Below are 22,266 nucleotides of genomic sequence, written 5' to 3'. Positions count from 1 at the left end.
TCCACCTTTTTTTTTTTAGGCATTCGTATAGCTCTGCTGTACGATCTGAGCCCTAACTCGTTCTAGGTTCCGAGATTGTCATCCGATACGACGTAAACCCTCATATCTTCTAGGCAATTTGTGTGACATTGTCACGCAACTATAAGCCCTAATTAAATAAAATTGGCAGGATGAAACACTTTAATAATTTCTTTTCAAAATTGGAGCCAAATCATAGGATAGACTGGGAAGTTACTGAGGTTCTCCTCAGGATCTGTGGCCTCCCCTAGTTTCTCTTCATTTGGATTCCTTAACATTGTTCCAGATTTGAGCATTTTCCCTTTCACACCTCTTCGTCCGATTTCGTTGAAAAGTCATATCCTTTTGACTTCTTTGAAGACATTATTCCCTGATTTTTGTCGAGAGTTTTCTTAGGTGACTTCGACCATTTAAGATGTAATTAACTATAGGGGCTTGCCCTTGTAAGAAGCTTTTCCGAACCCAGCCTAAAATAAATCTTATTTAATTATTTGTATTAAATAGGGGAATTTGCTGGCAAATAAAACGGTTTTGCAGACCAAACGGATGTCATATCTTTCTTAATTTATTTGATCGAGCATCATCCTCAAGTCTTGTGTTTATCCCTCGAGGTAGATACAGGATTTGAGGTAGAGTGCTCTTTCATTTAAACTGTGAAAAATATGAGGTCAGTTTGATTTCATATTTTTCTAAAATTATATATATATATATATATACGTAAATTAAAACGTCCTTCCGAAGCGGGCGACGGGATTTCTTCAAACCTTCTTTTTAAGTGCCGACAAGATTATTTGAACTTATTCAAATATATATTGAAACTTAATTTTGAAAATAGACCCCTCCGGTTGAATCTTCTATCAACTCGACTATCATATGGGATTTAAGCATTTAAAACATTTTTATTAGAATGGGCATTTAGTTTTGTTAATTTAAACTTTTTAAGGTATGAGTCATGTCGACTCATATCCTTACAAGGAGGATTGGATAAGTGATTTGAACTTATAAATTTTTATTTTAGGATTTATATGTTTGTTTCAAAATTACTAGACTCATAAAACTCCATTCCTTATGAAGAGGATCAAACATGTTGGTTGGGACGTACAATCATATCTTATAGACAAGACGATCCGATTACTTGCTCAACATCCTCAAACTTGATATTTAAGTATTCATACATTGGTTGGAGATTTTGAAGGCTTGTGCAACCTTCAAATTGTAATTATGATTTGCAATTTTGGTCAAGTGATTTTGAAATCGTCTATGGGATTCTTATTTGTATGTCTCTTCTAAGGAGCATACACAATTCAAGAGAGTACAAACTAAGTCTCGAAATATTTTCATATATTGCAAATCATTGCATTTGGCTTAAGAATAGCCATGAAGCTTGTATATGCTTTAAAGGCTTTAGACATTTGAAAATAAAAGCTTTTATTTGGATATTATCTTATTGGAGCGCATGCAGTGTTACATCTTTGTGCTTTGAGAGGAACAGTCTTCTGTTCGTTAGCAGGTGTATTGTGAATTTGGTAGCAATGACGATTAATTTCAAATTTTAAGAAAGCTCCATAGTTGAATTATTTTTTGTCCCTAGGAGTTTAAGTTCGAAAAATTCAATTTTGAATTGATTTCCAAATCCTAGGAGTCTAAGTTCAAAAAAGCTCAATTTTGAATTGATTTTCAAACCCTAGGAGCGTAAGTATGAAAAACTTGATTTCAGAATATTTTCAAATCTTATGAGCTTAAATTTACAAATCCAAATCTAAATATCTTTAAGCTCTAGAAGTATGTTTTGAAAGCTTGGGATTTCAAAATTTTTAAAACCTTAAGAGTCTAAATATTAAAAGTTTAGATCCTCGATATTTTAATTTCTAAGAACCTAAATTTAAAAAGCTCGAGTTTGCAATTCATTTTAATATTCAAATGAGTCATATTATATTTTATTTTATAAATTCAAAATTTCAAATATTTTAAATTGACTACAAGTCCAAATCACTAGAAATTTTCAAATGTCGGCTGATATCAACCCCCGTTAGGGGGCATGGGAGAATGCCAACCTTTGCAGCAATCTCGAAAAACTCGCTCGTCAGTGTCGTGAGACATTACGGCTGGGGAGCAAAACAAAACATTTAATCCTTGATCTCAAAAGATGCAACGAACCTTTAATATATTTGCAGAAAATGTCAAATTGCAAACCAACATTCCCCGAACGGTGCTTTACTTTTCCTAAACGGTACTTAATTCTTACGAATGGTACTCATGTTTCTCACGGACGGGTACTTTAAAATCTCAATTTTAAGAAGAGTTCTCCAAACAAGTTCACGATTTCTCCGATTGGTACTTAATTCTCACGGACCGGTACTTTGTCTCTTCTCTAATGAAGATTTTCTAAAATTTCTCTATTACCCCAAAATTATATCTTTTTGAGCTCCGACGACATTGACGACGACGATCGATGGAACGATATCGACAAACCAATGAATGACCCCACAATTCTTTTCTTTTCTCCCCTTAATATATCTTTGATTTTTCTTATATATAATATATGCCACATAATAAAAATATGGTATGTGTTGTTTATAGGAATAGAGATATGGCTCATTTTGGGTTTGAACAATCAAGAAACACTCACAGAAGTGATCGTGTGGGATCACTGCAAAGAAGACTAGGGTCTCGGGCTGGAGATGAGCCAAAGAGGGAAGATTGAGAGTTTTGAAGGTCTCTGTCTGCCACAATTATGTTGCTACTTTCTGTAGAGATACGAGATTGTTGGTCCAGATAAAGAGAGCGAAATCAAAGCGGTAGAGGAGAAAGATCTTTTACGTGCGCAAAGAAAGGAAGGAACAGTGGTGCTGCATTGTGCGAGGAAATCAAGGAGTTCCGGAGGTCTCTGTATACATCAATCCCATTGCGCTATTTATCCTGCCGGTTTGGTCGTAGGCTACAATCCCGTCATTGCTTTTCAAATAGCCCTAGTTGTGATTGTATTGAGCGATGGCAGACGAACAAATGAGTCCGAGCGGCTTTTGCGTGCGATGAAGGTGAAGGAGACAAACAACGCTATGAGCGGCTGGACTGTTTGTGACACTGTGGACACATTGGGGGCGACGAGAGAAGGAAGTTTGGAGGGGGGCTAGGGCTTTCATGCAGTTTTGAGCAGGAAGTGGTAATTGAGGCCAATCGCCCTGCCTGATGAGTTGTGAGGCTTTTACTTGAATAGAAGCGCTTCAATATTATTTAATTAAGTGTAATTTAACTCAGTTAATAATATTGATAATTTTTAGCATTTTTTTTTAATGTCAACAATGTGCTAACATTAAACGTGCTAGCTCTAAACTTGTTGAGACGGCTCAATATCTTATTCTTATGGCAAAACATAAACTTACGATGATGGAAAATATACTTTACCTTTTTTTGACATGAGGAATTTGTAAAAGAAAGCTAACAATATCGAGTTTTCTTGCTTTTAGTCACGAAGTATGCCACTACTAAAACTGTTGGACTGCCTTTTCCCATTGAAGCTTTTAAACTTCTGGAAGATTTAATTCTTCCGTAATTTATAGCTATTGCTTGATACATAACATGCAATTTATGTGAGTTCATGATATCTAAATCTTTTTCTCTATATGGTGAAAGTGAAAGATCATGATGAATTGAATTGGCAGGTTGATGTAGTTTTATTTGACTGACTTATTTCTGCATGTTTGAGTTCTTGTGTTGTAACTTCCTTATTGGTTTCTTGATACTGATGTAGGGTTACTAGAAGGTGTGGAGTGATCAAGAGAGGGGTTAGGTAAGTTGTAGGATGAAAAAGGAGGGTGAAAAGATGGTGGCGACTGAGAAATCAGAGTTCTCAGTGGCTGGACAGCAAACTAGAACAGGAAAACTGCAGGTTGTCTGTGAAACTGGTGACCGAGGACTTCTTCGAATTTACAGGAAACATCGCCATCTTGATCCAATGAGACTATAGTTATACTACCTAAGAAAATTCTAAGGATACAATAATTGCCAAGAAATAATTAGAAATAATCTCAATTGCATTAATCAAAAACCAAAAGTATCAAAATCACATTCCATGCAATATACTTGTACTAAAACACAAATTAAAACCTAATCATAAATCAAAATAAGATAAGCAAGAGCCCACAGGTCCCGTGCAGCAATGGGCGGGAAAATTTCTACTTCATATATTTTTATAGGGGCTCCATACCTATGCCATTCCTGCATACACGGGGCTTGAGGATTACTTCTATCCACATATATATATATATATTTTTTTGGTAGTAGAGTTATTAACAAAGTTAAAGTTAGGTGTAAATTTCATATTATATGATTGGATAATGTTTGATTTAATTTCATTTTCTTGTTTCTTGTTAACATCAACTTTTTATGTAACTATCACTATATCTAGATTTGCTTGGAGATGTATGGAAAACTTTTTTAAAACATGACTTATTCGAATGACCAGTGATATTGTGTAATTTTTCTAATATGCCTTGTACTTCAATGAACAAACCATTTTTTAAAATTATTTATTTAAGGTTATTTATTTATTTATTTTGATGACATCTTCATTTAGTATGTATATAAAACAAAACTTCTCTATAATCTATTCCTTGTGTTGGAGGCAGTTTGTTCTAAGAGTTATATGTTAATCCCAAAAAACGTACTTCTTTTCAACCTCAAGTTTTGTTTCTTAATTTTGTGGTTTTTCTAGGACTTGGAAATGTTCCATAAAATTTGAGGCTTTTATTAAGTGGCCTTTGCTGAAGTTCGTTTCTAATGATGAGAGTTTTTATATATTTGCCACTATCTATCATCATTTTATCAGAGGCTTTGGTTTCTGTACTGGTGATTTAATGACAATCCTAAAGCATGAAAAATTCAAATGGGTTTCTACTGCCAAAGATTTGTCCTTATCAAAGCTAAGATGATTGATTTTACAGAGGTTTTCAAAGGACCCCGTAAAGCTTGATGAGTAGAAATTGGTAGCATATTGAGTTGGGAAAATCTTTTTGCTTTTACTTCAGTAATTTCACTGATGCCAAGTAAAAAATGTTACGCTTACATCAGACGGTGTGATTGGTGATTATCTATTATTTAAAGATCTGTTTTTAGGGAATTTTTGACTTTATTCCATATTTGGATTTATTTCATTAGAATGTATTTCTTGGCTTGTTACTTTTATTTTGTTTGACTTTATTTCCCTATGTGTCACATTGCTTTATTTATTTGTAACTTTAGGGTTTCTTTTTTAATAAAGGAGACTCCTATCATTATCTTTAGTTCATTATCAGTTGAATGAAATAGTTACCACCACCTCCATAGTTTATTTTCTCTAGGTGATCAATTTTAGCTAAGTTTTTTGTATTTTCTTATATTCTTGATGGCATTGCGTAGTATCTTGCCTGCACATACACACATGTCTATGTAGATATGCACACGCACATATTTATATACAGACATATTTATATTATGTATATCTATATTTTTATGTACTTGTATACATATACACAATATATTTTTATGCTGATACCTAGCCTAAGGGTAATTTGGTCTTTTGTATGCTTAAGGGAAATTTAGCTATTATTATTATTGTTGGCTATAAATATGCTTATTGTGTTTAGGGTTAGGTTTAGGCAAGAGATTGTTGTGAATCTTAAGTTTAGGGTTTGGGAGAGATTTCCTACCTCTTGAATTGTAGGAATTGGGAGAGATCACCTAACTCTCAAATTGAAGGTGTTTATCCTCTACGCATTTGTGTTGTATTATTATGAATTGGTGTTACTGAAGTGAAATTTGTGTTTGTCCTAATTTTTGTGGAAAAATGTGCCAATTTTGACATTGGATTGTATCAAATTGATATCAGAGCTCAAGATTTTGGGAATCAGATTGATGAAAAGAGAGGATCGATCAACTCAACGGAAGCTAAAGCAAATCAGAACTTATTGGGCGATGATTTCAACAATACGATTTCTTGTTCCGGCATGTCCTAGTATGTGAATGACGGGGTCTGGGACTCTGTAGTCGAGATTTTCGTACAGAGGCCTGAAATTCCCATTTTTCTCTTCCTCCCGCCTCGTCCTTGCAAAGTAGTCATGACTAGAGCTAGCTGGGAAGGCAGCGATTGTGAAGCGTTGTACAGAGACCCAAAACTCCATCTTTTGCCTCCTTCTGCACTGTCTTCATGTACATTCACGATCAACGCTAGCTATAAAGGTTCCAGCGCGAAGGATCGTGGCTTACCGAGCCCCGAAACTCCATCTTTCACCTCCTCTTGCTTTGTAGACGTGACGCGGTCATGGTCAAAGCTAGATGGGAAGGCAACGACTGGGAATTGGCGTACAAACGCTCGAAACTCATGTCTTTCTCCTCCCATTCCATTCTACAATAAAGCCGCGAGTTCAATTGGTGGGGAAGGCGATGACGAGATCGTGTCATCTGTTTTTTGTGAAGACTCACGGGATCACTGTTTTATAGAGGGCATGATTGATGCTTACAAAGTTGTGACTTTTCCTTCGTGAAGCATCGAACAAAACTAACGTCAAGAGTTTGCGGGGGTAGCGAACAACGGGATCACTGCATACAAGACACACATAGTCGTTGTTTGAGTCTGCTTGGGGAGTCGACGGGATCGCGACTTATATTAACGCGATACACCGTGACTTGAGCTTGTTGCGAAGCTGACAAGATCGTATATGGTCGTGATTGAAGCTCTGCAATATGATCATGATTGGAGTTATCTGGGAAGTAGAAGGGATCAGGTTGTAGTGGGGAAGGCTGCGACAGGATTGGGCGTGCCCCTAATCTTGATCTTGAAGTCAGTGACCGGATCTGGGATCGAGCGTGCTCTAGTGACAAGAAGCAATGACGACCAAGAAAATAGACAATTTGATGAAAAAATTGGAGGAAGAAGTGGAGCAACTTAAATCCGGGTGGAGCAACTTAAATCCGGGACAAAGGAAAGGTTTTTTGCATTGACAACTGATTCGAAAGATTGGAGCAGATGAGGAGGAAGCTTATTGAGATGCAATCCAAGGCCATGTTAGGGTTCAATTTGCAAACCCTACCTAAAGGTTGATTGGAGATGCATTGGCTAAATCGAAAAAGAAATAGATAGGACGAGATGAATATGAGGAGGAAAGCGTTGACCATCAAGAACCTAATCCTAGGGCTTTGATGGTGGGTGGATTAGAGATTTTCGATGGTGGTTGATGGACCGAAACTTGGAGAAGTGGTTATGCAAGAGATATAGAGGGGCATAAAGAAGAAAGAAGAGAAATCGGGAGGGGCATGACTATAATCGAAAGAGGGAGTTTTACCCTCGATACATGGGGGAAAGTCGCGAAAGAAGAGGAAGTTGGAGTGGTGATACTAGGGTTAAGAAGCTAAGATGTCAATCTTCAAGTGAAAAGGCACACATGGGTGAGTTTATCGGGTGGAGCGATACTTCGTGGTGAATGGAGATGGAGACGAGAAACTCATGGCAGCAGGGTTATGTTTGGAGGGGAAAGCCCCAGCTTGGTTTCAGTGGAAGGAGACTTGATACTCGATCCTTTCATGGCAGGAATTTTTGATTTTTTGTTAGAACGTTTCTGAGCCATTCTGAAAGTAAACCTACATGAGCAATTCTATTACTTGACTCAGGATGAGATTTTTGTGGAATATAAAGAGAGATTCAAACTCTTGTTGGGACAATTTAGGGGTAGAGGGAAATTTCATTAAGGGCCTAAAGTCCGACATACAAGCAACACTATGACTATTGAGATAGCAAAGAATAAGAGAGATGATAGAGCTAGCCCAGATGGTGGAGGATAACCAGATGGAGAAGGCCCGCAAGAGCATCATAGATGGAGTGCCATATCGAATTGCTACAACCACGATGATACCTAAAGCCCAAACATTGGAAGTCCAGAGGGAGACAACACTGGACAAGAATAATGTGCCATGACCGGGAAGACTCGGGAGAAGTGAGCCAAGGGGGGTATTGTTGTGCTAGTAGTTCATGATCTAATTTTTGTAAAAAAATGTGCCAATTTTGACATCGGATCCTATCATATAAATGTGTGTGTGTGCATGCGCGCGCGCGCGTGTGAAATTTCGTGTGTGTGTGTTTGCGTGCGCGCACACACATATATTCTATTGAAATATACAATATTTGTAATTTGTGGGACCGGCTCTCATGTGAATTTTGTCTTTTTAGGCTTGTATATTATCACTTTCTGTTTTTTGTCATACTTTTGAATCCTTAAAAAACATAATCATTTTGTTGAGCTTTTCTCAAATGTACTGATGATAGGTTTTGACATTTTCAAAGGTTATTTATTTTTCTAGATTTTTCTTGCTTGCCTTTGAAACAAATTTCTGTGTTTAAATGATGTCAAAATCTACAATCGGACAATTCAACTCTGCAGCATGCAAAATGAACATGTATGCAGCTCCCATTATAGGGACGTATTGGTGTAGATATCCTAATATCCATAGAGAGTAAAACGTTTTCCTCAATTCAAATTCTTGGTCTCAATGGATCACTGTGAGTCACTTAACCGTGCTCTAGGCCTGCCAAATTTTGTAGGCTGGCTTGGAATTTTTTTTAATTTATCTCATATATGTTTCGACATTGTTTAGGTAATAAAGTTCATATTTCAGCCTTTATATGCGCCTTATTTTGATTTCTCAGCTGTTTGTAACTCTATGCTTAAGTCTTTGATGTGAATCTTCACTTTACAGGCGACATCTTGTGAAGGAAGTAGTAGAACTTTTGATGAATGCTTCTGATGGCGCAAAATCCCTGATTGATCCCAGTGATTGCCTGATATTGTATGTTGAGATAGCTAGGTTATTTGGAGCTCTTGGTTATCAGCGCAAGGCTGCATTTTTCTCCAGGCAGGTTGCCCAGCTATACTTGAAACAGGATAATGTCAGTGCTGCTATCAGTGCTATGCAAGTTTTGTCGATGACATCCAAGGCCTACCATGTGGAAAGGAGGGGAACGAATCGAAAGCAACATGGATCACCCCATGTAAGTTTTTTTTATAATTTTAGCCATTCTTGTGCTTGATAATTCAATTAATATTTTTATTTTTACTCGGGCATCTTGCCCAATCTATAATTTAATTAACTGACATTTCAAGTCGGATTTGAGCTAGCATATCTCTATTTATTTGGCTTGACCCAAAAACCTAACTAATTAATGTTGTGATGTGTTTTTATCTAAATAAAGTTCAAATTTGGTCTTGAATCCTTGGTCCAATTACATGTCTAGTTGGAATTTGGCAAAGCTTTGAATACTTGCCCTTAGGAACTTGACAGTTATGTGACAACTTCAGTTGGTTGATCTATGATGGAGTTTATTACAGAATAAAGATACATTATTGACAAAATTATGTGCATAAACATTAACATTTAGAAAGTGATCGCAGCAAGCTCAGTATAATCAGAGGTAGAAGTTATCCTACTTGAATTTAATTTCAATCTGCATCGTTGATGTCTGCTTTTCATTTTTGAAAATATGGAAAGAAAATATTGTAAACTAACTGAAAATCAAAGTGAACCGAATGTACTGATTTTTTTTTTATGTTTTCGGTTGGGGTTGGCTTGCTCGAATCCTTTATTTTTCTCCTATACGTTCAATCTATCAATTCACATAGAAGTTCAGAACGTGGTGATAAATGAGGATTTAACAATAATGATTTAAGCTCTGATTGTTTAGATTACTTTCTCTGCAGAAAGCTGTTTACCAAACTGAAATAAGGAATTATTTTTTTGTTGTTGTATAAAAATTGATCATTTTTCTTCTTTGTTTTTTTGTTCTTATTCACGACCTTACATTTTTATGATGCATAAGCTTGTTTTTTGTTTTGTCCATTTATACAATAATAACGAATTTTGACATTATTTTATTTTTTTTAAGGAAATTGAATCTTGTACTGCTGAAAGTGGAAAAAATTACCCTCAGTCCATAATTTCCTTGTTTGAATCTCAATGGAGCACTCTGCAAATGGTTGTTTTGAGGGAGATATTAATGTCCTCTGTTCGTGCTGGGGATCCCCTTGCTGCATGGAGTGCAGCAGCTCGTCTTCTAAGATCTTTTTATCCGCTCATCACACCTGCCGGACAGAGTGGTCTTGCAAGCTCACTTGCAAATTCTGCAGACAGACTTCGATCTGGAACACGATGTGCTGATCCGGTTCTTCCTTTCATAAGATTGCATTCCTTTCGAATGCATCCCTCTCAAATGCATCTGGAACACGATGTGCTGATCCGGTTCTACCTTTCATAAGGCATTATTTTCCTCTCTTCTTCACTTTAGAACTTGCTTGGGCATATCTTGATGTTCTTCTGACTAGCTATGTGCAAATTATTGCATTTTTTGCTTTGTTGTAAGTTATACCATTTCGTAATAGAGCTCTTATATTATGCTATCATTCTGTAGAAATTGCTTGGGCATATATTGATGTTTTTCTGATTAGCTCTGCGCAAATTATTGCATTTTTTGCTTCATTGTAACTTATGCCATTTCGTAATAGAACTCTTATAATATGCAATCATTATACAATTTGGAGTCTTTCTATATTTATGTCCCAATTCTCAATGTGTGAAGAGCCTTTCTTCAAGTAAATTGCAGATTGGTCATTGAAGAAAGTGAAGCTGACCTCTCTAAGGTGGAGGTGGTGCATACAGTGTTTGTTGGGTGGTGGTGGTGGTGGTGGTGGCAGATGTGTTGATTTGGATACTGCTTTTGAATCTTTAGATATTGTCAAGGACATTCACGATATTGAAAAGTGGACCCAAGTGCAATATCCGTCTTTGTATGGTCAGATAAGTTTCTTCCTGCTGAAAAACGTTTTAGAATTTTTCTACGTTTTCTTTAACAAATTATGATATGAAGATTTAGCAGGACATTCTTATTGGGATGATAAAATTCAGTTGGTTGACGTTTTTGTGGTTCAGTGTTCTTAAGATATGTGAAGAATTACTTAGTACTTAGTTTGATATTACATGTTAGCAACAAAATGTAACTTGTTATTCATAAATATGCATTGCATAACTTTTAGAGCGCACATGTAATGTATGACGTTACAAGTTTGCAGCAGAACATAAATATGCATTAAATGCCTTAAGACGACGATGTAATGTTTGATGTGCATGTTAGCATCAGGGTTTGAGCGTATTTTCTTTAATTATGCATTACATGCCTTTTGGAGTGCATGTAATGTTTGTTAAGATAGAATCGATGTATAGCTAAGAACCTTCAATTGTTTTTGTTTGATCCAAATTGAGCTTTTCCAATTCAGTTAAGCTCCTGATTCAATACTTGCAGTAAGGGGGAAAATGGTTGGCAACAATCCCCTTCATCCAGCTGATTTTAGCGCTGAAAATGATATTCAACTCTGTATCTGCTTATATTTATTGTTGATATGCATAATCAATTTAGGAAACTATGTGTTTGCTATTACATTTGAAGGGTAAATTTTTTCTCTCTTAGTTATCCATTATTATATTTTTATCTCTTTCTTTTTATCATGATGATGTGAATTTCTCTCCAATTGTACAAGAATTAGTCTAAGCTGTATATATATTTATTATTTGTTTGATGAGAAGGTAAGAAAGTTTTTCCTTTAAATTCTATAGTATCAGAGATATGGAAGGAACTCTAGATCTCCCTTCAGCTGCTGGAATCCTCCCTGCAACCTGTAAGCTCTACTCAACTCCATGCTCCCTCCACCTGCCGGATCACAGCTGCTAGCCAAGTTTTCGCTACTTGTGTGCTTCCATCGCTCTATTTCCCGTAAGCTCTCGTGGCTCTTATTATTTTTCACATGGAGCTTTCCGCAAAGATAGGAATACCGAGATTTTTCTCTCTGGTGGAAATCATCAGTGGGTCTATTCGATTGTCTGCCTCTGGTCCTACAACAAACATCTTGGCTCTCGGAGGAGAATGAGACTTTCTCCTTTTCGTTTTAGTGGAAATCGAATCCACCCAGCTAGGTCTGAGCTCTCCCGTGGATCGTATCCTTCATCCCAATGGAATTTTCTCTCTCGTGAAAATCCAAGACCTGTGCGCGTCATAATCGGGTTTGACCCTCATCTCTGTGATGAAAATCTTGTGTCGGTGACAGATAGTCTCCAATGAATCTTTTGTCTACGATAAAGAATTTCCTCTCCAATTGAAATTTTGTGTCGGCAACAGAGATTCTCTTTATCTATTGGAAATCTTGTATTGACAACAAACAATTAGTCTCTCCGGTGGAAATTTTGATGATGACTAAATATGACATGAAAGCTGCTTCTTTCTCTTCAAAAGTTACGTCTGAACCCGAAACTTGGGTGTTTGGTTCTGCAGCATCTAAAGTCTATTTCTGCATCACCAATAACAAACTATATGACAAAAATTTATTCAATGGTCTCAATCTGCATGCATGTACATTTGTGGTAAAGAAAAAGATGATCTCACCGAAGCAAATCCTGCACTAGAATTTATTGATCCTAAACATCAAACATGAAATATTGAAGAACACATGGTCATGCCATGACCTGTCAACTCCATTACCACAAAAATAACATATAACTTCCTCCTGTACAAAACGAGAAAAAGAATCTGGGATGCCGCAAGGAAAACCTATTCAAATGTTGACAACACCACTGAATTGTTTGACATTGAAATTAGATTACAAAATCTGCGACAGGTTGAGTTGAATGTTACTCAATATTTTGAAATTCTCTCTAAATATTAGCTCCGATAAGATATGTTATGTATGAATTATGAAACATACATATGAATGTGCTCACAAGACTGCCTTTTACAAAATTATTGTTGAACATAAGAGAACAATTAGGTTTCTTCTATGACTTAACAAGAAACTAGATGAAATCAGATGAAGAATAGGCGAACTAAACCTCTTCCCTCAATTTGTGAAGCCTTTGTTAAATTACGATGGGAAGAGAAGGGGAACAAGCTCATGATGGCAAGTAATCTTATTACATCAAATGTTGACAACTCGACTTTGTACTCTCATAAATCATTACTGGAAAATAAATCAAAGAGGAATAGACCGTGCTGTGAACTTTGCAAAAAGTTTGGTCATATAAAGGAAAAGTGCTTGAAAATTTATGAAAAACCTGTAGATTTGAAGCTCAACAAAGTCAAAGGTGAGAGGGAAAATAAGCAAACTCAACATTAAAGGAAGACAAGCCTCATGAACAAAATTCATTCAACAAGGAACAACTTGAAGCTCTTGAAAGGCTTATGGGACAGTATTTTGAGTCTTCTAGTACCCTTCTACCACATTAAGGTAGTTTTTCATCTTCTCTTGTTGCTCTCAATAGAAAGAATCAGTCTTGGATAGTGGACTCTAGAGCATCTGATCACATGACATATGTTATCATTATTTTTCAATCATTCCATTCTTGCAAATACAATGTTGCAGTTAGATTTACACATGGCTCCCTCTTATCTGTGGAAGGAAGAGGAAGTGTGAAACTCCCAAATGATCTTATTTTTCATTGCGTGCTTTATATTTTTATACTTCACTGCAATTTATTATTTATCAGTAGATTCACTCGTGACATGAATTGTGTTAATAAATTCTTTTATAACTTGTGTGAATTACAGGTGATAGAGTTGGAGAAAGTGATTGGCAGTGTTGATATGTATCACAAAGTTTATTTGCTCACTAGGTCTCCCGTTTCAAAAAGACTATCCCATCATTCATAATTCTTTGATTTAAATATTATTTCTGAATATGTTTCTCGTGAGAGCCGAATTATCTTATGACATTTTGCCTCGGGCATCCTAATTTTTATTATATTAAAAATTGTATTCCTATTTATTTATCAATAAAAAGTTCAATTCTTTATCAGTGTTAAACTTGTCAAATTGTTAAACGTACTAGACCATTGTACCTAAGCCTGAAATACAAACTAATGCATCCCGTCTTTATGGTTCATAGTGATATCTAGGGGCCCTCAAAAAAAAAAAAAATTACAAATGGGACTAGGTGGTGTCACTTTCATTGATGACTACACCAGAACCACTTGAGCCTTTCATATGAAGGAAAAATCTGAAATTGCTAGCATATTTGAAACCTTCAACAATGAGATCCTCAACCAATTTTAGAACAAAATTCAAATTCTCAAAACCAATAACGCAAAAGTCTACTACAATTTCACTCTCAGCCCTTGTCTATCCAAATGACTTCATTCATATAAGCTTTTGTTGAGACACCTCAACAAAATTGTTTGGCTGAGAGAAAGAACAAATATCTCCTTGAAGTGGCCTGATTAATTTATTCACTAACAATGTACTCAAACACTCTCACATTATCCTATCTCATAAATAGGATGCCCAACAGAGTGCTAAACTTTAATAAACCTCTCAACACCCTCGTAAAATCCTACCCATATGTTCAGTCCTTTACCTCTAACCTATCACTAAAAAATTTTGGTTACCTTATTTTTGTTTATCTTCATCAACCTAATTAGACCAAATTTGATCTCAAACCATTCAAATGCATCTTTGTGGGGTTATTCTTCAAACAAAAGGGGTATAAATGTTATTATCCAGAAATACAAAAATTTTGCAACTACATAGATGTCAAATTCTTTAAAAACCAATTATATTACCCAAAATCTAACATTCAGGAGAAGATTTGGAGAGAATATCTGATTTGGGATACCATTTATGAACCTTAAGCTCGCCTCTCTTATATCTCTGATGAACCCACTCTTGTCTCCCTACTATCACAAATCAACCAGAAAGCGAGCATATTACACCAGTAAATTCTCGCAGAGCTCCCACCAAGAACCAAGAACTCCATGTTTACAAAAAAAAAAATAAAAAAATAAAAAAATCTAGTGTGCATATAAGGGATAATATGCAAAATGATGAATGCAAATCACCATAAATAACTCCACACCCCAAGTATACACATAGGAGTTGGGGCAACACATCATGAACACCGAGAGAAAGAAGAAGCACAATAATGCACAAACTACCCAATAGAAGAATTTGTGATTTGAAAATTATCTTCTTACAAATAAATCGGTCACCCACTCTAGCTTTTGAATCCTTGTTTTCGCCAATCCCTTCTTCATTGCCCGAAGTTCTTTCTGGACATCCTACGCAGACTCGGTTTAAAAAAGGCCATCTCAAATCCAAGCAAATTTCAAGGATCTACCTGTTACTTGTTTGCTGTCAAAGACAACAAAGGGTGAAAAGCTACATCTACGGAATTTTAGCATTGCAGCTCGTTACTTGGTCCTCCCTAAATGATTTTTTCAAAACGAAATACAATCTTGATGGTATGTTTGTTAGAGTCATTGCATGACTTGTCATGCAATGTTACATATAAGATCCGGGCATTGATTTTAATGGAACTTTTTCTCGTGGTAAAGATGCCTACCATAAGAGTTTTGCTTGTTGCTACTCTAGCATGCAATTGGAACGGATTTGTCTAATGCTATTTTATGGTATTTTAAATGAACAGCATACATGAACTAATCATGGGGTTTTTGTGACTATCAATATCTTGATCATGCATGCCTTCTTAAAATTCTATCTGATTTAAAAGAAGTGCCTGGATAGTGGTTTGCCACCTTCACAGATTATCTTCTAGCACTATTAATTTGTCTTTGTTGCTTTATAAAGATTTGATAACCGCAGTTTACAGGTTGGTCTATGTCAATGACATATCAGCAATATCATTCATAAAAAAATTTAAGATTTTATTAGTAATTTGCTACAAATTTAGAGGATTGATTCAATATGCGCAACTTGGGACTATTTTCATTTCCTTGATATGCAAAACTTGTTGTAGCTGATGGATTTATATTTTATTTTTATATGTTGTCCAACTTTATCAAACCAATATGGCACAACTACTATATGATAATTCTACTCATTGTCGGCTTATAGTAGTAACATTGCAAATTTGCAATATCTTATTGTAACTAGACCAGATCTCTCTTTTGTTATTAAAAGTTTCGCCAACACATGGATGCTCCTCTTAACAGTCATTATCATTATTTTATATGTATCCTAAGATATATCAAGGGAACTATTAACCACGGTATCCCAATATATAAAGGACAGCTATAGCTTCAGAATTTTTTTACTTTGATCGGGCAAGAGATTCGCTAGACAAAATCAACTACTAATTTTTGTGCTTTCATTGTGTCAAGAAGCGGGCTACTGTTGCTCACTTATCAACTGATAATGAGTATCAAGCATTTACTTTTGCAGCCATGGATATTACATGGCGTCGTTGGTTGCTTCAAGAACTTGAAAATGCCTAAAGTTTTGCCACACCTCAGTTCAGTCTGGTCCTTTTCCTCCTGCTAACGCTAACCGGCCATTTCCAAATACACTAGCTGTTCTCTTCCCCGAACAAACAACCTATTCTCTATATCTTGAGACCCTGACCATTGAAAGGAGCAAGGGAGCTAGTCTATCCTGCCCTGTTTCATTCATTTAGAACTGACACTTCTGTGGATTAAGGGACAAGCTGCGTGAAAATGCCTCAACACCCCGTGAGTTACCAACTTATCCGCAGGAAAGCAGATGTTTACATTTTAGCTGTCTTTAGCTAACAATTCAAATTTTCACGCTTGCACAATATAAACTGAAATTGTTGTATTTGAGGTTACATCAAAACTAAAGAGGTTTCTATGTGTCCTTTCTTGGATCGGCTTACTGATCCTTACAAAACCCATCTCTAACACTTGATTTCACCATCTTAGAGACAAGTAGTCAATCCAAGCTTGGACCTCAAAATTGAGAGGAGGTGAAAGTGATATGCAGAAATCCCTTCCTGCAGCTGTTATAAAATGATATGCAGTGATTCTACTAATCCAGTTGACACTGAGACTACCACTCTTTCTAAAGCGTTATTCTCACCATCCATTGATAACCATCCCATTAATATCTACAATTCATTTATAACAAATTTTGCATCTGCTTCTGATTACACATTCTGTATTGTCTTTAAATACACTACACACAATCACTTGACTGGATGAGATGTAATGAACTAAATCAAAATACATTTCCATTTATATTTCTATTTTCTCTGCCTTTGTTTAGGATGGATAAGCATTCTACCTGGATAATAATATTTCTTTGTGTTTCCTATACCTCATTTCAGTAGCAGTGATTATCTACAATTTTCTTTTAATGCCTTTTACGAGCTTTCGCCTCCTTTAATTTGATATTCAATTAATTTTTGGCTGTTGCGGCTGTCATCACTCAGTATTACTGATGTAAGCTTATATATATATAATATATATATATATATATATATATTGCTGTGTGGATTTCCACGGTAATAAAAAATGAGGTGCGGGAAGGAATAAAAGTTATTATTTATCCAACTTCATTCAGAAAAGCTTCAAATCTGATTTGATCCATATAATTGCTGGAAAAGGGCAAAATTTGACTTGCCAAAAGGCGCATAGGAATTTTTTTTAATAGACTGACTTGTACCGCTTTCATTTTTATCTCTCGTGAAATCAGGAATGATGTCAGTTAATTATGTTTGAGCGCTAATGAACATAACCTGAACAGTTGTTCTGGTGATTTGAGCAACAAGTTTGAGCATTTATACTGAACAATATTATAACGACATTTGGGCTAATGCATTTCCAAGGCTTTAATTCATTTATATTAACTCCCTTATACTTTCATATTTACTTGTGTTTGGCAGCATTGACTGCCCAATGATTGAAATCATACTTCACATTGATTTGGATTGCTACAATATGTGAAACCATACTGCCATGAATCAGCCTTAATTAATGCTTCATGATTATAGTCATAAAAGAACTGTAATGAAATTTGTCTAATTGGTTAAATCATATATGGTTAAATTAATAAAATTTTTATATTAGTTATGGCTTTAAATATTTCTGGTCGTCGTATTATTTAGTCTTTGCGCCTGCAGATTCAGATTTGTTGATGAAAATGTCATGCCTATTTTGTTTATGGTTTAACTCAGTACATTTGTGAAACTGCATCATATTGGAACCAGTTTAAACTATTATGATATGCCACTAGTTTTGTATTCAACACTGCTTATTGTTTCTTCCAGATTGCATTCCTTTCGAATGCATCCCTCTCAAATGGAGATAATTAAGAGAAACCCAGCCAAAAATGATTGGTGGACTGATTCAGCTCCTTCAGGACCATTTATTTACACACCTTTCAGCAAGGGCGGTACAACTGACAGTAATAAGCTCGAGTTAAATTGGATCGTTGGGGAACCAGATCAAGTTCTGGTGGAATTGGCCAATCCCTGTGCGTTTGAGTTATCGGTGGAGAGCATCTATCTTTCAATTCATTCTGGGAACTTCGATGCATTTCCTGTCAGAGTAAATCTTCCACCAAACACAGCCAAAGTTGTTTTGTTATCAGGAATTCCAACAAAGATAGGCCCTGTTTCAATTCCTGGATGCATCGTACACTGTTTCGGCGTCATCACAGAACATCTATTCAGAGATGTTGATGACTTGCTTCTTGGAGCTGCACAAGGCCTCGTTCTTTCTGATCCTTTCAGATGTTGTGGTTCAGTCAAACTGAAAAATGTTGTCGTCCCAAATATTACGGTGATATCGCCTTTGCCGCTACTAGTTTCTTATGCTGTAGGGGGAGATGGTGCAATGATTTTGTATGAAGGTGAAATTCGTGATATTCGGATTCGTCTAACAAATGCTGGAACAGTGCCAATCGAACAAGCACATATATCATTATCAGGGAGGAATCAAAATTCTGTGACCTCTATTGCGCATGAAAGTTTAAATTCAGCGCTACCTTTGAAACCTGGTGCAGAGGTTAGCTTTATAGTGACTATAAAGGCATGGAAGCTTAGTTTGGCAGATTCTGGTCATGATCCTGGCAAGAACACTTCTGGTGCTACGAGGGGTGTGTCTACGGAAAGCAGCAATCCTTTCTTAGTTATCCACTATGCTGGTAAAGTGCAATCTACCCTTTCTTTGTGTAATACCTTGACTTAATTTTTTTGACTCGTGCTTTTGTTCTCTACTCTTTTTTTAGGTTTTATTTTGTTATTCATAGACTATTTGATAGAAAACCTTTCTGCTGATTTGTTAAGTAATCACATAGTACTATGTTGAAACAATTCAATTATTCAAATTTTGTTTTTGTTTATTGTTTTTTTAAGTTTGCTGCTTTATTTAGGGTTTTGGTGTTAAGTTGAGTTCAAACGTGTTGCATTGAAATTGAACTAGGTAGAAATAAAAAAACTAATCAGTGTACTCATTCTTAACTTGAAATCATAATTATAACTTAAAATTAGGTAAATTGAGGCCTCACAAGTCCCGCAATTGTCCCGTCTTGTTTGGGCGGGGACACTCAAGTGACACTCTCTTTAACTAGGAGGTGGCACACTTTCTAATTCAGAAGCTTCTAGATCATTTTAATATGACAACAAGTCCGTGATGTTACAGTTAGCAAAAATATTGTTGTCTTCCGACAGATCAATCTTTTATGCACTATCATTGATCTTAATAATCTTGAGTGGACCCGCCAACTATAGATTTTAGCTTTCCAAATGACCCTATAGGAAAACTCATTCTTCAATCCGATCCAAATCATGTCACCTTCTTTGAAAATCCTAGCTTTCATGGACTTGTTACTTGTTAGCCTACTTCTAGTACTTGGTGAAATGCTTGGCAATTTCTCTTCTCCCCCACTCATGTAAGGCGTGAATCTTTCTAACTTAGGCCTCTGCATCAAAACTAAGCTCAGTGATTGGATGAATAAGCACTAGCTCTAATGGTGCGATAAGGTTTTGCCCGTATACAACTCCAAATGTTTTGTGGCATCTGAACTAGTTTGTAGATCTATTATAGAAAAACTTTAGAAAGAATCAAATACCACTACCTCATGTTCTTTTCCATATATTTCTTAGGGAGGTTTCCCAATTTGCAATTCATCTCTATCTGTTTATCTATTTGTTAGTGTGTTCTTGAACTAAACTTGAGCAACTTATCCTATACGTTCTTCCAAAAATGACTCAGAAAATTTATGTGTGTGTGACGTGATGGATTGGGGGTATGCTATGATGATGAAATATTTCTTTGAAATATAAATCTAAAATATATGAAGCATTCATCGTCTTGTGATAATGTACAAAATGTTACTATTGAAGAGACGGTCTATTATTACCATTACAGAGTTCATTATGTTTGAAACAATTTCACCACAAAGTCCATCCTTACATTCACCCAATGGAGCTCTAGAATAGGTGTGGAGTTTAAAATCTTGTATTATAACCCTTAATCTTAGCTAGATGACATATCTAGCACTAACTCACTTACCTATCTACATCTTGTATCAATCTAGGTTGTAGAAATACTTTGTCACCAAGCGATGAGCATTGTTCCTATCAAATGCCCAAATATTCTTCCATTGTGACACTTTTGTAAAATAGACTCACTCAGCAAACTCTCTTAGGAATGCACATCCTGTGTTGAAATAACATAAAGTTTGGAGTTGTGGTACTATTCGTCCAGTATGCCCTGGTAATGGCTTTTTTTCTCTTGGAAATCCTCATTAGTGACATGCACCCTTTAATGTTTCAAATTCAACTATCTTCGATTGCATAATATTAATTAACAAGTGGCAGCGGTTCAAGACATCAACTATTTTATTTACGCTCCTGATTCTCTGTCTTATGCACAAAATGAAAGGAAGGCACTCGACCTAGGAGATATGCTTATCCTTCAACTTATTTTGATTGCTCAAGAATCTGAAGACCTCAAGAGCAGTGTAGAGGGTGAACTCGTTGGCCTATAAATAATGACTCTAGTGGTTGAGAGCTCTCACAATAACATAAAACTTTTTCCCATTATTGGAATGTTTGAGCCTCATATTCATTCTATTTGTCACCAAAAAGGCAATGAGATGTTCATCTTGACTCAGTATAGCTCTAATCCCCACATCAGAGGTGTCACATTCCACCACGAACACTTGAATGAAATTTGGAAGGCTTGAACGTAGGCCTGAGTAACTTGTTTTTTCAAGGCATCAAAGCTAATTTGTGCATCTGCTAACCATGCATATCTATCTGCCGTGAAAAGCTTCATCAATTGTGCCATTATAGAGCTGAAAGTATTGATAAATCTTTTATAAAAATAAGTCAATCCATGAAATTAGCATACATGAGTGAATGACTGTGGATTGGGCTAGTTAACAATAGCCTTATTCTTAGTTGGATTCATGTCCATGCCGACAAATGAATTATATCTTAGGAAGCTCATCTATTGTGTTGAAAGTGACATGTGACATATCTTTGGATGACCATGTAGGTGCTCTGTCTGAAGAATTCCAAAAACCTATCATAGGTGTTGTAAATGATCTTCCTCTAAACAACTAGAATATCATAGGTGTTGCAAATGCTCTGCCTACTATAATACCGTCAAAGGACACAATTACCAATTTTTTGATAAAAGCTCGATAAATGTGGTTCATAGCCTCATAAACGTGATCGACACATTGGACAAGCCAAAAAACATAAATATCCACTCATAAAGTTCATTCCATCTCGAAAGAGGCCTTGCACTCATCCCAAAGGCACATTCGAATCTAATGGAGTCTACTGTGCAGATTTATCTTGGAAAAGATAGTAACTCAATATAACTGATCCATCAAGTCATCTAATCTCGAAATAAAAAAAAATTGGTAATTGTTGGTGTTCTTATTCACTTCCCTGACATCAATGCATATATGTCAAGACTCTTTTTCTTGGGCACAATCAAAGCTAATACAACACACACCGATATTCTCACAGTTTAGTCCTCTAGTCATCAAATCCTCAACCTATTTTTGTAGCTCCTCATACTCTATTAGTCACATTTGGTGTAGGCTAATTGATTGGGGAGAGCTAATCTTAAGACGAGTTCTATAGCATGTTGAATATCGCGTAGGGGCAATAATTCGGGTGATAAGCTGCCAATCAAAACATTTTGAATCTCCTTCAATAGGGGCCACACTACCTTAGATATCAACTCCTCCATCTTATTGCTCTTCGACATCATCAAGTTCGATCTCACTGGTGCTCTCTCAGAACTCGTAGAAATATAATATGAAGCACTGCAACTCCCATCTTTGTCTAAGTACGTATTATTGCTACTACTTTAAGAGCAATTGGACAATACGCTTCGCATCCTTGATAAATTAGTTATTTTTGTGGCTATCATGAAGTGTACTTTTGTCATGTTGCCTTGGTCAGCCCA

The 22,266-nt window shown here is 36.0% G+C and overlaps 1 protein-coding gene across 2 annotated transcripts in view; it reads left to right on the top strand.

The window, feature by feature from the left end:
* LOC110021865 (trafficking protein particle complex II-specific subunit 120 homolog) overlaps window positions 1-22,266 on the top strand; it is a 43,954-nt gene that overhangs the window by 17,755 nt on the left and 3,933 nt on the right. For both annotated transcript variants that reach the window (XM_020720555.1, XM_020720554.1), the window contains exons 6-8: window positions 8,746-9,037; window positions 9,929-10,221; window positions 18,102-18,979. In XM_020720555.1, the coding sequence (XP_020576214.1) occupies window positions 8,746-9,037; window positions 9,929-10,221; window positions 18,102-18,979 (1,463 nt within the window). The remainder of the gene's footprint in view (window positions 1-8,745; window positions 9,038-9,928; window positions 10,222-18,101; window positions 18,980-22,266) is intronic.

This window comes from Phalaenopsis equestris, unplaced genomic scaffold (genome assembly GCF_001263595.1).
Source record: "Phalaenopsis equestris unplaced genomic scaffold, ASM126359v1 Scaffold000151, whole genome shotgun sequence".
NCBI classification, from domain to species: Eukaryota; Viridiplantae; Streptophyta; class Magnoliopsida; order Asparagales; family Orchidaceae; genus Phalaenopsis; species Phalaenopsis equestris.
This window is presented reverse-complemented; position numbering and strand designations above follow the sequence as displayed.